The sequence below is a fragment of the Sebastes umbrosus genome, chromosome 6 (assembly GCF_015220745.1).
Source record: "Sebastes umbrosus isolate fSebUmb1 chromosome 6, fSebUmb1.pri, whole genome shotgun sequence".
NCBI lineage: Eukaryota > Metazoa > Chordata > Actinopteri > Perciformes > Sebastidae > Sebastes > Sebastes umbrosus.
The window spans coordinates 22,268,854-22,288,738 of NC_051274.1; the positions used below are offsets into that span (position 1 = coordinate 22,268,854).

Consider the following 19,885-nt stretch of genomic DNA (forward strand, 5'->3'; position numbering starts at 1 on the left):
TGAAGTATTGAAACAAATTCCAAACTACCAGGTAACAGCATGACCTCAGTGTAGTAAAAAAAACTCTTCATCATCTAAATACAATTTATTAGAAGCCTATTAATCACATAATGTAAAGCATGGGCTCTTCTAAAAGGCCACAAACTGGGTTATCCATTGAAAAATGGTCTCTTTCTGATTAAGCAATCACATTGCAAGCATACGCTGCCCAGTTTTCATAAATCACTTCAAACATACATGGCATTTGATTAGAACCCATTAGCAATGAGCAACAGTGTGTGTATGATGTGCATGTGGGGAGGCATGTGCCTGTGTCTCATCTCATATTTTCCATGGTCTGGTCTTTAGGATGTTCCTCATTAGTGTGAATATTAATGCGACCAGAAAAAGAGGGAAGAGGGGAAGAAAAATGTAAAAGGAATTTGGAAGAGCTTTTTAAAGGGGCCATTTCATCAGAATCGTTATTTTTTTGCGGTTCTCTGAAGGCTCGTAACCGGCGGTCTATGAAGAGAGACATGCCGCAGTGGGGCTTAATTTAAAACCAGAAAGGTCACTGCGCTAAGAAAGGTCCTCAGCTCAGCCAAAAATATAAAATGTGGAGGAGAAAGAGAAAGCAGTGGGGGAGGAGGAGTGGGCCAAGAAAGAAGCAGAATGAAAGGAGATCAGAGGATGCCGATTGGGAAGGGGGGACCCAGGCGGGAGGAAATACGTTCAAGTAATTTGGAAAGACAGTGTTATGGAAGAGAGTAGAAAAATGGAAAAATACTGAGGAAAGAGGAAAACTGAGAAAGGATAATGAAGTGAGTTGCAATTGAACTGGAACAGGCCTAGCATCAAAACAGATGCAAGAGGTTTTTTGTTTACTTTAATGGTGTTTTTGCAAGTAATTTGTTATAATGGCCAACAATTTCAGGGAAAAAACACTGCATCCATACACAGTGAAGGATTGCCAATCTGTCCGACAATCTGTGTTGGCAGAAACACAACCCTCCCCAAGCCTTTGCTGAATTAGGCTCCCTGTGCTTGGTACTGGACCAGAGTACTAATGGTCAGATGGGAAATTAGCTTTGCCATATGCAACTCAGCACAAAATAGGTACGACTTTGAAAACAACAACATTTCTCCTCAGATCAGGCTGTTTATAAAGTAATGATGACACTTGATTTGGCGGAGAAAAGCATGTCATGTGTTGGACTTGGCCTTGTTAACAATAGTAAACCGTTCGGCAATGAAGTTGCCCTCCCCCAACTCTACCTTACATTCCACAAACTAACATCCCTGCCTTCAATCACTTGTTTATCTATCAGCTCACTTTAATTGTCCACTGGGTTTTTGACTGCACCACATTACATAAAAGCACACAGGAGCCTCATGGCAGCAGTACGACAGCCTCTGATGTAAAGCCTCACGCTTTGCACAGATAAGACGGGTTCAATTTTAATGTTGCTAGCACACCGAGACGCACCAGGCTCACTTGTAAAACAGAATGCCCCCTTCGCTTGTAAACGCAGCAGCCCAGGAGGAGGAAAGAGATGGGGGTTGGGCCGGCTAAGGTGGGGCTGAATTAAAAAGGAGGAGAGGAATTCCACTTGTCCAACTCCTGCAATCCATCCAGTGGATCAATTTCTTCTCTCAAATTCCCAATCCATTCCCCATCTCTTTTAAAAACTAATACCCAATTCCAATCACAGCTGCAGTAAAGCATATCTTGTAAAAGGTCATAGTGTGACCTCTGAGTTCTCTAAATTGGATGCTGGTTGGCCCACTTTCCTTTGAAATACTGCACAGCCTGAAATAAAAACTGCCCTGTGTACACAATCACACCACCAGTGAGACCTGCATCCAGCCCATCAGTAGGTGTTCATTTTGATGTGAAGTGTCACAGCACGGAGAGTTTAACGGGATATTGGTTGTCTGCGTTGAGGGAAACGGGAACCAGAACTCAAACCTAAACTAGAGCGTGGGGGCCCAGGGATGATTTTGGGATAGGTATATCTGTGTGTGCTTGCCATAGGCAGCAGTCATATAGTGGAGCATCTCTCCTGCAGCCAGCCAAGGGATCTGATCAGATGGACGATCAAACACTAATCATTCCCTCACGGCCCATACCGAGTAAAGCTGTCATTAATTTTGCGGAATTACATCAAATCTGAGACATTCTTTATGTGGCCCACGGCCTGTAGACAGTTATACGACAGGGACTGCTGCGCTAAGCAGATGGGGCAGCTTGGCCGTGCATACTAAATACCACCGTCCCCCATTTCTCCATCTCCGCCCTCCCAACACTCTGCCCTCCTTCCAGGCACTCTGCTCCTGCTCCCTCTTTCTTTGTTTTCTACCCTTCTAATGCCTTTCCTTGACTACATGGTCACACAGCCCTCACTGATAACATCACTCACCCCACAGTGATAGGCATCATTTAACGCAAAAATGCTGGGATTACATTAAACAATATCCTTGATAGAAAAAAAAAGATTTCTAAAAGCTCTATTCACACACAAGACACGTCACTTTAATTTAGTATGATGAGAAAATAAATTGTTTACCGACATAAATCTTTAATGTTCGTCTCTTGGATGTTGACAACATTTAACAGTTTACTCTCCTATACACAACAGAAGGTCATAATCCCATTTGAGGTTTCCTTGGCAACTGATTACTGCTGAAGGCAAGTTACAATTTATGACTAGTGACACATACCTGCCATTCCCTTTGAATGAGACATGTGGTAAGCTATATTCAGACAGACCACCTCAGGTAATAAAACTGCAGTAGCACTCAGGGGCTGTACCATTTTCTTATATTGGGAGGAATTCCAAGCCAGGCTGCTAGAAATCAGCAGACGACGAGGGATTAAATTTGTGTGGAATAGTTCTGCAACAGATAAATAAACAGCATGCAGAGTCTTTTGTACCAGAACACTTGATAGCGGGGTGTTTTACTACTTAATGCTTAAAAGTGTTTATATTAGTCCAGCTCACACTTCCCAAAGAAGAAAAGTAGGCTATACATTCATATTATGTGTGCGTGTGTATATGTACATGTGTTGGGGGTGGGAGGTTATGACAGACAGAGGAGCCATAACAGCAGGCCGCCAGGTCAAGATCAAGCAGTTTCATGGACAATCCACTTTCAGTCTAGTCTCTATTAGGGTGAAGCCTCACATTCCTACTGCACAGCCATCTTCTAACTTCTAACAGGGACGCTTCAAAGTCAAGGCTAACTGATGTCTGCCATACTGTTTTCTGAAAAAACAGTGACAAAAAAAACACCAGACAATTAGCAAAAGCATATGGCTTTTCATATGGGTTAATTGAAATAATAAAGCAGAAGCAAGACACCCATTTAAAACCTACAACCTACAATTGCAACAAAATCAAATTAAAGAGTATTTTTTTAATTTCCTAACATCCTAGCCTAAAACACACATGTAAAGAATAGCTACTGGATAAGCCAGTCATTGCAGTACAACCTATTTAATTATCCTACTGCATAGAGAGCCACTACCTCCAGCACCACTTTGCTCACACAGGCACAGCACACTATTAATCCACTTAAACACAATTTATAGGGTCTCAACATCGACTGTCCGTCGGCATAAAATTACATGAAGCGTCCTTATAGTGTCTTCAACAGACTAAATTAGCCAAACTGGACTTACTAATTGAGGAGAGTAAAGTACTGTGTGACTGGATTGACTCGTCAATGAGCAGAGATAAATAAGCAGGCTACGGGAGGAACATCAATAACTATAATAATGTAGGATGAGCATTATTTAAGCTGCGGTTACTGAGGCATGATGACCTTAAATACTAATTTAAATTTCCACTTCTATGATCTGGGTTTCTGCTTTTTTTTTTTTTAGTGGTCACAGGCAGCCAACTGCCTTGTACTGAGTGTACTGCAATGTTTTAACTCCCTTAATTATCATTTTTAATAGTGATTTAAATCTATTCAAATCAAGTTCACGTTTAATTACAAAGCCAGAATTTAAAGATGCATTTAATTTAAAAACTCACAATTGGGCATTTTCGTCAAGGACAAATAATTTATCAAATTACTGTAATATGCTCCCACTCAACGACTTTACAGTGATATTTTCGTCATCCAGGGGTGTCGTCATTTACTCACTCGGCCAGTCATATACTTTACTGTTCTGTTATATTATCTGCAAAACCTTAATTGCACCAGGCTTAATTAATGCCAAGTTGAAGAGATGTCGGCCTTCAGCGTCTTCCTTTTTCTATTTTGGATCTCGTGCTTCACCCTAATTAATTACTATTCCTTTTATGTAATGTATCCTACATTAAGGAAAAATACAGAAAAATGTGTGCCAAGATGACATCAGAAGGCTATGGGACAGTCTCGGGAGGCTAAAAACATGCACTGTGTGTTATAGATGGTTTAGGAATATGCTCTGCATGTGACAGCCTGAATTGAAAGCAATGAGTTTTCAAGATGGTATACTGCCATCTGCTGTCCGGCGCCATAACATCATCATGCTTTGAGATGTGAGGCGTCTCTCAAACCAATTGGCAAACTGCTGAGTGATTCAAAAAGTAGGATTACCGTGTTTGAATAAAACCGGAAATCCCCATCAAATCAGGAACATGGATTTATGTCAAAAAGATCTGTTCTGGTTATACAGGTAACTCAGTAAACCTGCTTAATCCAGCCCATATCTATCCATTCAGTAGTTATTCTTTGCACTATTTGTATTGTTTACACTTAAAGAGAAGTTTTTATTTTATTTTTTATTTTATTTTTGGTCATTGGTGAGATAAATGAATATTTATATATACACCTATTTCTTTCACTACTTGTGTACATAACAGTCCTGTCTATTCTTTAACTTTATTTTTCCAGCTTTATTGTCTTAGTCCCTAGCTGTTTTTTCTATTCTGTGTAAGTACGTTTGCAAAGATGCATAAAAGCTGGAGTCAACCTTGTATGTATGTACTTGGCAAATAAAAACTGATTCTTATTAATTGGATCAAGCAACTGCAGGACATCAATTCAACTGATTAGTAAAAACTCAAACATAGAACTATAAAATTAAATAGGTTATCATGTGCAGGACGAAGATGACTTGTGCTGCAACTAATGATTATTTTTTTTCTTGATTTATCAATTAGTTGTTTGTATGTCAGAAAATGGTGAAAAAAGTCGATCCGTGTTTCCCAAAGCCCAAGACTATATCCTAAAATGTCTTGTTTTGTCCACAACTCAAAGATATTCAGTTTACTGTCATAGAGGAGTAAAGAAACCAGAAAATATTCACATTTAAGAAGCTGGAATCAGAGAATTTAGACTCAAACAGATGAATCAATTATCAAAATAGTTGGCAATTAATTTAATAACTAATTGGTTAAACGTTGCAGCTCTACAGATAGTATTTTACTGCCATTCAAATTAAATATCCTTCAGTGTATAGGCTACATTGTCCATATCCAGCTGCATGGGAAATAATGTGTAATAATAATAATATTGACAGCAACATATACAATTTGTAGCTTATGAGATGGTTGCAAATGCAAAAGAAATCACAACAGAAATTGAACAAGGGTCAAATTGCTGTTTCCCACTCTGCACACCTCTGTAAGGTTGTTTTCCTCATCGCACACAAGACATACTAATTCCATTGGTCAGTCAGCACATCTCTGTCGGACAACCAGTGGCTCTCTGTGCTTTGACATGCGATGAGAAAAACAACAGCTGCCGATGAGAAGCATCAAATTACGTCCAGTGCGTCCCCCTTGCTATTCTGCTCTGAGCACTGGGGATTGTAGTTCAAAGTGCGGTGTAACAGCGTAATTTCCTCGACGTGGTGAACAACAGCTCCCATAATTCCCTGCAGTGGAAGTGAAGCTGTCATGCTTGTGTTTTGCTTTGTGTTTTTTTTTTGTGTTATTGTTTCGTGTTAGTGGAGCAACTGAGCAACCGAGGAGCAACGCGCGTCTGTGTCGCTCATGTTTTTGTTGTTTTTTCTCACGCATTGTGACTCCTTGTATCTTGATAGAAAGACGGCTCGTTCTAGACTGTTAACAGAGAAGTGAGGGCGATAAAAAGGTAAGCGAAGATATCCGAGACGGTCGACAGATAATGTGCGCAGATGTCTTTTGTAGTTAACAAAGCCCGTTATTGTCTCGTCTGACTTGCACGCGCAGGACATTGACTAATTGGATAATGATAATTAACGAGTACTGGTTCAGATCTACCTTTAGTAGCTTTCTTTACACGTTTTGTCTTCCTAAACTTGCAATCGACGTGCATGGCACACTGTTTTCTCGACATGTGCCACTGTTGGGCCTCAAGCCTCGTGCTGTGTAATGTGAACCCTCCTGAAAGCTACTCTATATTTTAGTCACTGATCTGTGGTTTTTTGACAGCATCTGCAATATTTACACAGTAAAAGTTTCGTCCCTTATTCCTAAATTTAGAAGGATGCATTACTGACAGAAAACTCTGTAATTACCCTATTGGATTATGACTGTACCACATGAGATAAATATAAAGTATGGGAAAAGTCACAGTTAATCCACAGTTTGCAGTATATGTACATTGTAAACCCAAATAGGAGCTTTTAGAGTTCCCTTTAAATGTTTGTCCTTGCACATGTTGGCATAGTCTAATTTCTGGCATGACAGGGTACATCCAGTACCAACAGTTACACACATATGACCTATGGTGGAGTCAAAACCCAACACAATGCTAAATGAATAAATAATGCCCTCAGTGGAGACACACATGTCTCCATGAGATGTGGTTAACTGCAGGAAGGAATTTCTAAAAAAAAAGTGTAGAATTTGAGCCCTATACATGAAGGAGGAAGGCCCAATACGTCTTGTACTGCATGCGTACACGTGATGGTGTACAATAGCAAGTGATGTTGACAACTACTGAAATAGCCCTAGTGACAAACATGCAATATGTCATGTTGCTCAAAGGCCATGCGGTCGCTGAGGTGTCTTCTCCTCAAGTGTGCGCTCAGTCAGGATATCATCTTACACTAAATAAATATTCACAGGCCGACGACTGTCTTGTTTGTTCACCAGAGGTTACATCTTACCTATTGCACAATTAGCGTATCTAAATCATGCATGCCTGTTTATACCCTGAAATTGTACTGAATAACCTAAAAAAAACAAAAAAAAAACACTGAAGTTTGAACATTGTGTTTTTTCCTGTAGGTGCACAATAGCCTGCCTTTCTTTTGTGTTGCCATGGAAAAGGCTTGCAGTGTGGAGTTCAGAAACGTGGGCTGCAGTTACTTCCCTCAGAGCAGAGTCGATTGCCACTACACACTGAGCCCAGAGCACAACTGGGCCAGCAATGACTGGATAGGGCTCTTTAAGGTATTGTTAACCTGACGACTGTCACAAAAATTAAGTGAATAAAGAGTAGATGTATTCAACTGCAAAATAACAGCATGTTTTCTTCCTAAGGTTGGATGGACGTCAGTGAAGGACTACCACACATTTGTTTGGGCAATGGCCCCGCCTGACTATCAAGAGGGCACCGATGTCAACTGCTGTGTGCACTTCCAGGGTACTCATGCCCTTGTTTTCTAATTGTATTTTATTTCCCATAGTTAGCCAGAATCTATACTGGTACGGTGCTTAGATGTGCACATAAAACCTTCAGCGGGAGATTGATGTTTCTGTAAATTGAATTGCTCTCTTGTACACTAAAGGCTAGCGACTGGTGTATTGAATGGAGGAAAATGTTAATTATTTCTATCTTAAAAGAGTATTTCCACAGATGTAAAAGGGGAAAATATCCTGTACAGAAGACAAATATCCCCCTCAGCTTGGTCTCTAACACAGGCACAGTCTCTGTCATGGTTTGAATGAATTTCTTTAGGCTGCAGGAGGTTGAGTAATGGGCATGACAAAGACAATGCCTTTGTCAAAGCCTGCTCTGACTACTACTAGTCAAGTATACAGTGCTCACTCTGTCCTGTCTATCAGTAGCAACAGATAAGCCTGATTCAGTGTGAGGGGCATGTGTGCAGCAGGTGTGGCATTGACCTCTAGTTGATTTATCACTAACTTAAGCATACTGACAGTGTCATTCTTCATTTGTTGTAGAGCAGAGGAGGGAAAGTCTAAAGAAAGTGCTGATGCTTCCTTATCATCAGCGATGCAGTGATTTAAAAAGAAGGTTGCCTGCACCGTGACCTAAGCTGGTGCTTTAAGTTACAATACAGGTCATAAACTTTGCTGTATTCTTCCTGTCTGTTTTCCATCTGGCCCCTCTACTGTACATGTGTAGTGAAACAGAAAAGTAAATCATTCTAAACATGAAGCTATAGCCTGTGCGAGATAAGGATAGTATTAGGTTAGCTTACTTTATGGGCTGGATGAAGTCATGGGCTGTGGCTGGCTGCTCCTGAGAAGTATGGATGTGGTTGGAACCCGGAGGCATAACTTCATCAGTTGTTGCCTGTTTAGTTGAGGGATAAAAAAGAAAGAGAATTAAATGGGACTGTTTGTAACTTCTTCCTTCTTACACGTATGGATGTTTGTGCAGAAATAAATGCTGCACCTCCTCCAGACCAACAGAGGTTTCCCGTGTCTTGTGAAGTGACGGGGGTATATATATCTATATATATAGATATATATATAGATATATATAATGAAATTTGGGAAACATTGTTGTTTAACGAGCAGTTAGCTTGTTGGAGCATACTAACTACAGTATTTAGGCCCTTTTCACAGCAGCCATCTTGACATGGCATTGAAGGGAAAACACAGGTGTAACTAATAGCATTAATTAGGCTTACTTAAATGGAAGCTGGCTGTGTCTAATGGAGATAGCCGAACAGTGAGGGCCCTGTTAAGCTGCTCCTCACAGCACCTATGACAAATGTTGAGCCACTGGAAGATGTATTTTTGGTCAGTGTATCTTTTAGTCATTCGATTTTCCTTTTACAAACGGATATTAAAAAACAAAATAAGTGGTTATTTGATTTTCGTTTTAAAATACAAAACTTAATATTGAAAAACAAGAAGTTTTTCTTTATCGGGGTTAAAAAGGGATGAACTAAACTTAAAAAACGGGTTGATTTTCATTTTCTATTTCTAAAAACAAAAAATAAAATCACTAAAAGACAGAAACGGAAAAAACGCCTGTTTTTTCATATTCTACGACCGGAAGTTGCTATTTACAAAGTAAGAGCGCGTATGAGGACGGTGCTATGTGAGAGGGGGAAAAGACATGACTGCAGAAAAACTGGAGTCATGTCTCCTTCCCTGAGACACTCTTTTGTTTAAAAAAAACTACGTACTGATCCGTGTCCATCACCTTCAGTCACACAGCAGCACCGTACTTTTTTTTCTCTTACACAGCACCGTTTTTAGAAATGGAAAAAGAAAAGCAACCCGTTTTTTTAAGTTTAGTTCGTCCCTTTTTGACCCTGATAAAGAAAAACACCTTGTATTTCAATTTTAATTTTTATATTTTAAAATGAAAATCAAATAACCACTAATTTGTTTTTTTAAATATCCGTTTGTGAAAGGAAAATCAAATGACCAAAAGATACACCGACCATTTTTCTCCTGAAGTTAACCGTTTTCACCTGCTTTAATTACTGCGACGTCATGCTAAACATGTCCCGGTGTTGTGTCTGGTACCGTTTCCCGTCGATATGGGTATCCCTCTACCGAAACCTGAACCCATTTCAACAGGAGGGGAAACAGACTTCAACATAACACCTGTGGACCAGACACTCTACTGAACAGACAGAGCTAGTTAGCTAAAACTCAATATTCACATTCAATGCTAACTCCTAGTAAGACCACATAATATTCAATATGTAATATATAATTTATAATTACCACAACACTTGTTACAAGTTTGGTAGCTTAGCCGTTAGTCCTGATAAAAGACTAACGTTAGCTAACCGTTAGCTATCCTGATACAGGACCAAAGTTTGGTTGCTAGGTAACGTTAGGTCTCCTGATACAGGACCAAAGGTTGGTTGCTAGGTAACGTTAGGTCTCCTGATACAGGACCGTTGGAGTACTATTTCTGTCTTATTATAAATACCTCTACGGATTAATAATGACAACAGGAACTCACTTTGAGACAAGCTGGACTTCTCCACGATGTATCAGGTTGAGGAAAAGCTACTCCAGGCAGGTGTAAAGCAGCTAAATCACTCGTAATTCCCTCTAGCGTTAAATGTTTGCGACCGCCGTCTAATCAAAGATGGCGCGTGACGCCATTGTTCTTTTCTCGCTCACCTGTTACATCCATGGCCCACCTGCGCTTAAACACCTGAGTGCTGCCTCTAGTGGTTGGAAGGTGTATTGCAACACTCTGTTCATAAATCAATGTTGCTGCAATACAACAAAAAATCTATTGGAAATACAATTTAATTTTGTAAATGTAATGTTTTATGCATTACAATATCACAGCCATAGAAATGTCAAATAAATGTGTAAACTCATTAAAAGGGTCGTATTGTATGAATGGAAAAGATTTATAGTAATCTTAAAAGATGATCCAAAATTAGAGGTTAATTATCTAAAGTGCACTTAGCTCCCACATTGTTCTTTGTTCAACACTATATATAGTATAATGGGAAGCCAACTCAAAAACAACAAAAAAATGGATTACTTTGAAACACAATTATTCTTCACTGAAAATTAATTGTCTCATCTTTTTTTCTACCACTTTCCAGCCTCCTACCTGCCGAAGCCCAGCTCCTATGACTATGAGTTTGTATATATCGATGCTAAGGGGGAAGTGTTCTCCCGCAGCTCCACATTCATTTTCTGCGCTCCGAAGCCACTTGAGGAACTGGTGACCCTTGAGGAGGAGCCCCATGGAGAGGAAGGAGCCACAGACATGTTGCTGGTAGTGCCCAGGGCTGAACTGCTGCAGGTGAGCATAACAAATACATAGATTTACGAGATGAGGTAGTGAAGGAGAGTTTTCAGTTTTGCAAAATTAATGAGTGCTGATAAAACACATATGCTTGGGAATCAATACTGTTTATTGCATGGCACACAAAGACTATAGAGCACAATTATGATTCCCCATCCGCCGTCTGCTTCCTCCTGTCTCTTGTCAGAGTCGACTGCAGGAATGTCTGCGAGAGCGTGCCGAGCTGCTGCAGACGCAGGAGGCGGCGAACAGGTACAGGGAGAAAGAGAAGGAGGAGTACAAGAGGGCGAGGGAGGCCTGGGACCGACGACGCAGAGGGCTGGAGAGTGATATCGCCAGGCTGCAGGAAGAGCTGAAGCAGAGTCAAGAGAAGATGGAGGAGATGGAGATGGATCAGAAGGTGGTGTATAGAGCTATAGGCAAATGACGGGCAAGATCATTTGATTATAGGACCAATTTGCCTGCTACCATTTCCATACTTTTCTCTGTATCTGTGCCCTTATTCTCTGATGAAAAGCACGTCTCTGCTCGAACAATATCCACTCTTTTTCAATATAAAAATCTACAGTAATTCAATAAAATGTCTGGGTTGTTATATTAAAATGTTAGATGTAATATATTTTCATATGGGTAGCCTAGGCTATGTCATGATAAATTAAAATTCCTCATAAAAACTTAAAAATGCCTCTGGTCTGTTAGGAGGAGCAGGCTTTTGGAGAATCACTAGCCCAGGAGAAAAGTGCTTTATTGGATGCAAGGGAGGCGAGCAAAGTGCGAATCAAAGAGCTGGAGGAGGACATCAAAACCCTGACTCAGAGGACTGTTGAAAGAGAGACCGAGTTGGAAAGGTAAGACATTTTTTTTCTTTTAGTTTTTTATGTGGGTGTCATGAATACTTTTGATCATCAGTAGCCAAATCTGTGTGTGCAGGATGAAGGAAAGAGCAAAGAGGGCAGGAGCTCAGAGAAAAGACGAGGATAGCGAGAGAAAGAGCCTGCAGGTAATTATGATTCAGAACATGCTGTATATCATAATAAAACCTGTGTCCCCCGTTGTTCTTTTCTTCCACATCTAACTCTCTCTTTTCCCATCTGTGTCATGTCTTTCTTTCAGACCAAGCTAGAACAGACAGAAGGTGAACTGCGAAGTCTGTCTAAGGAGTTCCAGGGCCTGAGGAATTCGCTGGCCCAGAGAGACACAAGCGTCCTGCAGCTCCAAAACAGCATCACCACCCTCACCCAGAAACTCACCACTGCCCACAGGAAAGAGGTCTGAGGTCATTTCTTTGGAAATCAGAGTGGACGGGATTGAAAGGAGGGTTGAAATGAATGTATGGATTGATAGTTAAAGCTGGACTATAGGCAAATATGCATGCTAGAGGCTTCAATTGTGTGATGCGCTGTGACCATCAGCACACTCTTGTCTACCAAAGAATACTTGCTTTTAATTCAGCACCTCCTATAAGTGGAGACGTATTTGCACCTGACACCAGAATTTATTCGAGGCAAACACATGGTCTCAATTGCTGGGGATGGGATGCTGTTTCCTATTATACCTTTACTTTGTGATTTAGGCTCTTTCTTTCATAAATATGCTTTGCTATAAATAAGAGTTATATGTCAGCACATTCTAAAACTTTGATAGAATTGACTTAAAACATGGGCTGACAGTATGTAGCAAATCACCTACAGTTACAGATACAGTATGTAGCCAACGTGCGCTTTCTTGTCCCTTTATGGCCAGGCGGAGAACGAGGCCACGCTGAAGGAGATGCGGAGCCTGCGGGAGCGCCTGAACATGAGTGAGCGTGCCGCAGAGGGCTTGAAAAGTGACCTAAGTGGCATGGTGGCCCAGAGGGATCACGGGCAGGCCGAACTGCATCAGGCTCGTCTGCAGGCAGCCCAACTCACCCTTCAGCTCGCAGATTCCAGTCTGGCCATGAGAGAGGGACGAGCCCGCTGGGCCCAGGAGAGGCAGAATCTGCAACGCAGCGCTGAGGTACTCTATCTCTGCAGAACATATGATCTGAAGTGGAGGATTTCAAAACTTTTATACATTTTTACTGTGGTAGAGTTAAAGTTTTGAATATATTTTGTCTAGATGTCATGATGTTTCAAAACAATTTATGATGGCTTCGAGATGAAATGTTCCCATAACTCTCCTAAGTGGCTTTCATTGTTTATCTTATTGTGCACTGCAGCTGTGAAGTTGAGTTTTTACACATGAGGTGAACATGTTATATAATGAGTAAACATGCGTGTGTCATCCTGACAGAAGGACCACGAGCGTCTGGAGAGAGTCAACGCAGAGATGCAGAGGATGGAGGAGAGGCTGCAGGAGGAGACGATGGAGAGAGTGAAGCTTGAGGTTGAGCTTGGGAGAGAAAAGGATTGCAACCGGGTGAGAAAGACTACTGAGAACTTATTGTATTTAGTGTTTCTTGTTATAAGTTCGTTTTTGTGAATTCACCTCAGTGTGTTTGCAGTAGATAAAACTACATTTACCACACAGAAATGAGAGTAGTATTGATCTTTATCTAAGCAAATGTCCCAAAATCTAGAGCTGTCCCTTTAACTTTATTGAGATTTACTCTGTATACTACACAGTTGTCATTCTGAAGTCACAGTATGTGACCCATCTAGGTTCTGATACATCCTGTTGTGCTGTCATCCTGCAGGTCCAGCTGAGTGAAACCCGCAGGGAGCTCCAGGAGCTGAAGGCCATGCTGAGGGTTGGCCAGAAAGAGAAGGAGCAGCTACTCGCAGAGAAACAGGTCAGAAAAACAGTTTGATTAGTCACAGGGGACAACTTGAATCTATGCTGACAGAAAGTATGTCCAAAAAGGGGGGAAATATACTGTTGTGAGATGGTACATTCATGTGAAAACACCGCATGTGTGGTGTCACAGGTATTATTAGTATTATCAGCTGATCTCAGAGCTAATGAATGGCTTGTATGGATTAACAAGTAAATCGTAACAGTTTTATCCTAATCAGCTCACAACTGCAGTGCTTCAGTCATTATCAGATTCAAATTGAATATAAGTTTAGTTACAGTTTGTACCACTTTCCAGCTTTAGTGCACTTCTGAATAATATTTGTTTTTCTGTATTAATAATGTATTCCTATCCTAAAGCTTACTGAACATATACACACAATATACAGGGATTGTGAGTGTCCCAGGTGTTGGGAATCTTCTGTCTGTTGTTGTCTTCTTAGTTGTTATTGTACAATATAAATTGTTTATAGTGCAATATAAATCAGAGGATTTCAGGGCAGTCCGTGCTGCCGCTGTTAAAGTGCCTGCAGAGTTTTTGTTGGCTAACCACCATCACATTCGCCCGCTACCGGCTGAGTAGATGGTCAATGTTTTTAAAATCAGTGTCCAGCTTAAATTTAACATCCGCCTATATGCAAGGGAGCGTAGCAGCCAATGTGTAACACATCATAAATCAAATGTTTAAATGCTTATTGAACAGTAATAATGATATTTATATAACCGCAAGTGTTTGTGTATTTACTGTGTAACCATTTTTATGTGGAAGAAGAAGAAGTAGAAGAAGACATCATGAGGGTGTCGGCTGTTGAAGCCATGATGAAAGTCCGGCCCTGGTGTGTGTGATATGATGGCTGTATTTTTCTACTACAGGAGTTGATGGAGTACATCTGTCAGCTGGAGCAGAAGATGGGAACAGTGGCCAGTGCCAAGTGGAGCGCTGCCCCGATTGCCTCTACAGGTGAATGGAGCCGCACATTAATCTACTGTACACCCTGCAGATGTGAACAATAAAAGTGTTAACTATCATTCAACAGCAGCACTAAATATTGCTCCGAATGGCCTACTGTATGTCGTGGGGGGGTGACAGGAGCAGCGCCCTGAGGAAAAGTGACCACTTTTCTTTTTTTCTGTTTTCTATCTGGCAGGGCGGCCTGGCAGCGCGTTATCTGACTCAGAGGACGAGAACCCAGAGGCTTTGCAGCCCCTCCGTCCACCAAGACCTCTGGGACACTACAGCCTGTGTGAGCAGGGCCAGCCCGACTCCTTGCTCCTTGCCACCCCTCCTCCCTCCCCCAGGGAGGTGGAGAGGAGCGCAGTGGTCATCAACCAGCCGGCCCCGCTCTCCTCGCCACACCAGGCCGACCCTGACACTCTGGCACACAGCTCTGATTCGGTGAGACGCGCTATCTGAACCTTTCAGCGTCACCACAGTCTAATTGCATGTGATACTGAAAATGAGCTATGCCTTCATGCTGATAGCCGCGCACACACCAGTTAAACATGGGCAGTGGATCGTTTGATACCGACATTATCTCCTAGAAGCAATTAGGCCGCTAGTCTTCAAGTTATTAGAGTGTAATGGCTGCTGTGTGTGTGTGTGTGTGTGTGTGTGTGCGTGCGTGCGTGCGTGCGTGCGTGCGTGCGTGCGTGCGTGCGTGCGTGTGTGTTACTCTCTGGGGTTTAGGAGGAGGAATCTGATACACTTCAGTGTGGAAGGCACAGTTCTGGAGAGGAAACAGCACTTTTGCTGCCTGAGCACGCGGACGCTGTTCTCAGGTAAACCCCCCCCCCCCCCCATTAAACACACATATTCATACATAGAATATATCAGCCTGTTCTTAATCCCAGAGCGTCTGAAACGCACTGGAAACCCATCCGTGGCAACAGTAAATGCTCTGAGAAAGTGCGCCGGGAGTCTGGTGACGTAGTTCAAAGAGCGAAAAGGCACACACCTGGCAGAGGGGAGATGGATGGGTCCATCAAACACAAGGCTTTCATCCAAGAGATCACTGTGTGTGTCTCGTGCGTCACGTTACAATCAGCTGTTTGTTCGTTTCCCATGTTCACAACATTCAACGTCATTTTCACCGGACAAACGTAGTAATTTTAAGCCCAACCATGTAGTTCTTTCTTAAACCTAACTATATATACACACACACGCACACACACAGGTGGTGTGGAGGAAAGTACTTTTCTCCATTACTCTCAAGTATCAGGGTACAGTTTTGAGGTACTTGAGTGTTTGCATTTTATGCAACTTTAGACCTCTACTCCACTACTCGGCTACATTTCAGAGGGAAATATTGTACTTGGCAATATGACGATATACAGTATATCATCAAAACAATATAAAACTGTCTATTGCGTGCAATTTCAATATCATTCTATTGTTATATATACTAGGGCTATATGTATTTCCTTTTTCTCTATAATTTCCCTTAAAACTGTTAATGTTCATTTTGCACTCAAGTTCTTAAAATGAGAAAATACCCAGTACTTTTCATTCATCAAGTATTACATTATACAACAACAGGCTTTACCATGTGGTTATTTCATATAGACTATTTATTTATTGAATTACCAGAAAGCATGCTATATCATCACATATATCATTATCAAGATATGAAATGACCTATATAGTGATAGAAGATTTTGGCCATATTAGCCTTAATTGTACTTTTTACTTCTTATAAAATATAATGCAATGTTATTCAACTAGTGGTTGCCAACCCTATTGGCTTGTGCCTTCTTACAAACAAGCAGTGTCTTGTCATGTTATAGATGTCTGTAGTTGTCTATGAGCTGTATAGTAGAGTGTTTTTATATTGCTGAAGTGGTATTTTTACTTAAGTAAAGGATCTGAGTACTTCCTCCACCACAGCATGTCACACTGTTACAGATGGAAGTATTTAATGTTGCTACTGATATAGCCATGTCATATACTACTGCGGTTATAGCTTCTAAAAGGTGAAAATAATGTGACCGGACACATGGACATGCTACTTGCCTTCCCTTTGAAATATATCGTAGGATTTAGGTTAGATTAATGAAGGGCAAGGCAAGCGTCGATAAGACAATCACAACAAATCGAGCACCAGTTGAAGATTTAATGCTCAAAAATGGAGCTTTGCTTTACTGGCTGCATATTAAAATGAAAATTTCTTTGAGGCCAAACAAGCCAACAAATTTCTTCCTGTCACGCCGGGCTGGTTTTAAACTCCAGCAATGCGTCATATTTTATGAGCTCACGACTTGATTTGTGTGTACAACCTTACTCGGCAAAGTAATTAGTGAACACAGCAGCCAGACAAATGCAGTGGAGTAAAAAAAGTGTTGTATTTCTTTCTTAAATGTAGAGAAGTAAAAAAAATCAAAAAGGAAAAAATGAAGTAGTTGTACTCAAGCATAGTAGCTGAGTACTGGGTTTTCCACCTCACACAGAAATGGTTTGAGGCGTACACAATGAATTCAAAGCTTGCTAATGCACACAGACACATGCGACCGATTATTTATGGTGACAGGGTGAGTATGGCTGGAAGATGGAAGTTTTGAATATGTGGTCGTAAAAGAAGTTGAGTCGGGGTGAGGTGGGGGGGAGACTGTATGAGACAGAGCCGGGGCGTGGGAGGGGCGAGATGGGAGGACAAGGGGACAGATAAGTTGACAGCAAGCTGTAGCAATGATTTACCTGAGGGGTGTACCGCAGTCACGGGCCAATTTTCAGCATCATTAAAGCCCTCTCTCTCCCGCTCAGCCGCTCCTTCAGTCTAACCTCCCCTTTCAACCAGAAATGTGTGTTTCTTTCACTTTTTCACACACGCACACTCTGCTTTGTGTCCTCCTGCAGTGATCTGGCCGACACCTCGCTATGGTAACCGGTGGACATCCAGCCGATCAAAAAAAAAGAGAAGAAGGGGAACTTTCTTGGAGTCAATGTGGCTCCACATTACTTCCACTAACAAGCACATATACAGCTCACTCACTACACAGACAAAAATGGTAATATGCAATTTACATTAATATTTCCAGTGAACTTTGTTTTCCCCCTCTTTGACTGTTGTGTTATCGTTGCTGTTTCGTTGTTAGGAATGACATAATGCTTGTGGTGACAGGTCAGCACCGTGTTTATGACTGACATAAGACTGTTTGAAACTCTCTCTCACTCGTTTGGACATGGCGCTCCGGCGTTTGGAGAGTTTTGCAGGCTGTAGCAGAATGATTTCCGTTGAATCATTGCAACGTCGAGAGCTTTACGACGGATGTTATGTCGTTTTTATGACATTTGTGATTAGGAGTCATGACAGGCACTGTAATTATGATGTTTTGTGCAGGCCCCGGCTCCACTGGAAATCATGGCAAAACTCTCCTCCAGCATTAAATTCTCCACAGCAGCTTTGAACGCTATATTCACGGCAGCATAAAGTAATAATGATACAGCATCATGCTAGAATTATATTGCAGTAATGTAGGTCTATGACATCATATTTCTCCTCCATTTACTCAGAAGTAAGATTTGATATGCACTTTCTTGTACGCATTAGCAGTTGATTGTTGTCACGCGGATGCAGTTAAGGAGATTTAGTGATGCAGAGGCGCTCTGAGACGGACAAGCGTCTGAAATAGAAAGCTTATTGAACAGATTGTGTTTAAAGTCTATTAAATAGATGCCAGATGCAACTTTCTACTTCAGTACCTTAATATCATCATTATTATAAAATTAATGCTTCTCACTATAGATCAGAAGCAGTTTTTACTTTTTAATGATCCCGGATTTCATAAATGAAATTTACTAGCCGGCCATTTGGATATTTAATGTTTGTTACAGTTTGTATTGTACAGAAATCTCACATTCATGCAGTTCTAAATTTCTGCCTAAAATAATTTTTAAAAAAAGAGTCAAAGCAAAATCATCTTTATAGATATACTGACACCATGACCTGGTGTTGGTATTTCCACACCTAGTCCTATATGGCAATATACTGCCTAATAAAAAGTCGCTGCCTACCTTTTAATCAATACCGTATGCATTTTTCATGATTTTCTATTTATAATTAACTTGAGTTACGCTGCAATGAAACTATATTCAGGTTTAGTTTGAAATAGATGTTTTTCCTCACACAGCTGTCTGTGCAATGTGTGACATGCTTGGCTAAGAAGATTTGCTATAGACACTTTGATGCTTGATTTTATCTGCTGTATTTGCACCCTATTTTTACTATAGAAGAGTTTTTAGATGAAAAGTTGATATATGGATACTTAATAATATGTCCTTTTATCATTATCTTAATCATTACCATGGTGTGCTGTGTTTACGTATATATTTTATCTACACTTTTTTTTTGTTTTTACCTTCTGCTTTCAGATACTTTGACTCTATTAAGATTTGATATAAGAGTTATATTGTTGCAAGATATCGGTGCTAATGAAAGGGAATGATAGCAGTATGTTGAGTTTAAGGTGAAAGATGATTGATTTAAGTGTTTAAACAGAAGGAACAGGGTCATGAAACCTCTCATTTACCTTGTGTCACTGGGTCTTCTGGTGTTGCAGTTCACGTTGAGTCTCTTTGTATAGAAGTGGGAATGTTTTTGAGGAGCTATTCTTTTTCCAGTACACTACATGTATTCTCCATAGTCCTTGTTTGTGGTTGTAATCTGACTTTATGTCTTCGGGAAGTTGTGTTTTTTTTTGTTGTTCCACTGAGAGCTCCAGTACGAGTGCTCCTCGTTGGGAACACCGTCTCCGGTTGCAATAAAGCTCCAGTGGTTATGGTTTGTTTTGAAGTTTTGTGTGTGAAGGTTATCCCACATGTACGCCGCCGTGTATTTTCTCATCAGTCATGTAACAGGGTTTGGGCGGGGTTCTGCATAATAAAATGGTTTATGTATCCATTATTGGATCTAATGTGTCTTTTTCTGGCCAAAGATCATAGCAATATTTTGATCCTCGCATGACATTTCACTGGTAATTAACTATGCCATTTCTTTTCACACAGCCCTATAACCTATATTCCCTTTTGGCTCATTGCCTGTCTCAGATCTCATTCTGGATTTTCTCTCTCCGCTCACCTTTTGGCTCTCCAGCGCTCTCCCCTCAGGCCTGACCTCCTCATCATCATCTCCATCCTTGTGCCTCGCCACTCCTCCGGCAGTCTGCTGCTCCCTCTTTTAAGCTCCCTCTATACCACACTCCCTCCATCTTAAGTCTGGGGTGA

At 41.0% G+C, this 19,885-nt stretch overlaps 2 protein-coding genes across 12 annotated transcripts in view; one reads left to right on the forward strand and one right to left on the reverse strand.

Moving 5' to 3' along the window:
* Positions 1 to 9,972, reverse strand: part of hoxc13a (homeobox C13a) — a 70,893-nt gene extending 60,921 nt beyond the window's left edge. For 6 of the 9 annotated variants that reach the window (XR_005207287.1, XR_005207286.1, XR_005207292.1 and 3 more), the window contains exons 1-2: positions 9,840 to 9,972; positions 8,351 to 8,445 (exon numbers count right to left, since the gene is read on the reverse strand). The gene's annotated coding sequence lies outside the window, so the exon portion shown is untranslated. The other 3 variants (XR_005207293.1, XR_005207294.1, XR_005207289.1) reach the window with 3 other exon arrangements.
* Positions 5,813 to 19,570, forward strand: calcoco1a (calcium binding and coiled-coil domain 1a). Of its 3 annotated transcripts, none has more exons than XM_037772973.1 (15): positions 5,815 to 6,069; positions 7,191 to 7,355; positions 7,446 to 7,548; positions 10,688 to 10,890; positions 11,081 to 11,293; positions 11,593 to 11,741; positions 11,806 to 11,893; positions 12,007 to 12,162; positions 12,637 to 12,891; positions 13,168 to 13,293; positions 13,571 to 13,666; positions 14,542 to 14,629; positions 14,817 to 15,064; positions 15,356 to 15,447; positions 17,519 to 19,570. In XM_037772973.1, the coding sequence occupies exons 2-15, from the start codon at positions 7,224 to 7,226 to the stop codon at positions 17,544 to 17,546; spliced, it is 1,977 nt and encodes a 658-aa protein (XP_037628901.1). In that variant the 5' UTR covers positions 5,815 to 6,069; positions 7,191 to 7,223; the 3' UTR covers positions 17,547 to 19,570. The 3 variants fall into 3 exon arrangements, with proteins under 3 accessions (XP_037628904.1, XP_037628901.1, XP_037628903.1); XM_037772975.1 differs by having other exon boundaries at positions 5,820 to 6,069; positions 11,824 to 11,893; XM_037772976.1 differs by lacking the exon at positions 15,356 to 15,447 and having other exon boundaries at positions 5,813 to 6,069.
* Positions 19,571 to 19,885: the final 315 nt, after the last annotated feature.

Bases quoted from the DNA above. Each gene is read 5' to 3' on its own strand.
- calcoco1a (XM_037772973.1), top strand. From the start codon at position 7,224: ATGGAAAAGGCTTGCAGTGTGGAGTTCAGAAACGTGGGCTGCAGTTAC. The intron at 10,891-11,080 runs GTGAGCATAACA...GTCTCTTGTCAG, and splicing joins CCAGGGCTGAACTGCTGCAG to AGTCGACTGCAGGAATGTCT. The intron at 15,448-17,518 runs GTAAACCCCCCC...GTCCTCCTGCAG, and splicing joins CACGCGGACGCTGTTCTCAG to TGATCTGGCCGACACCTCGC.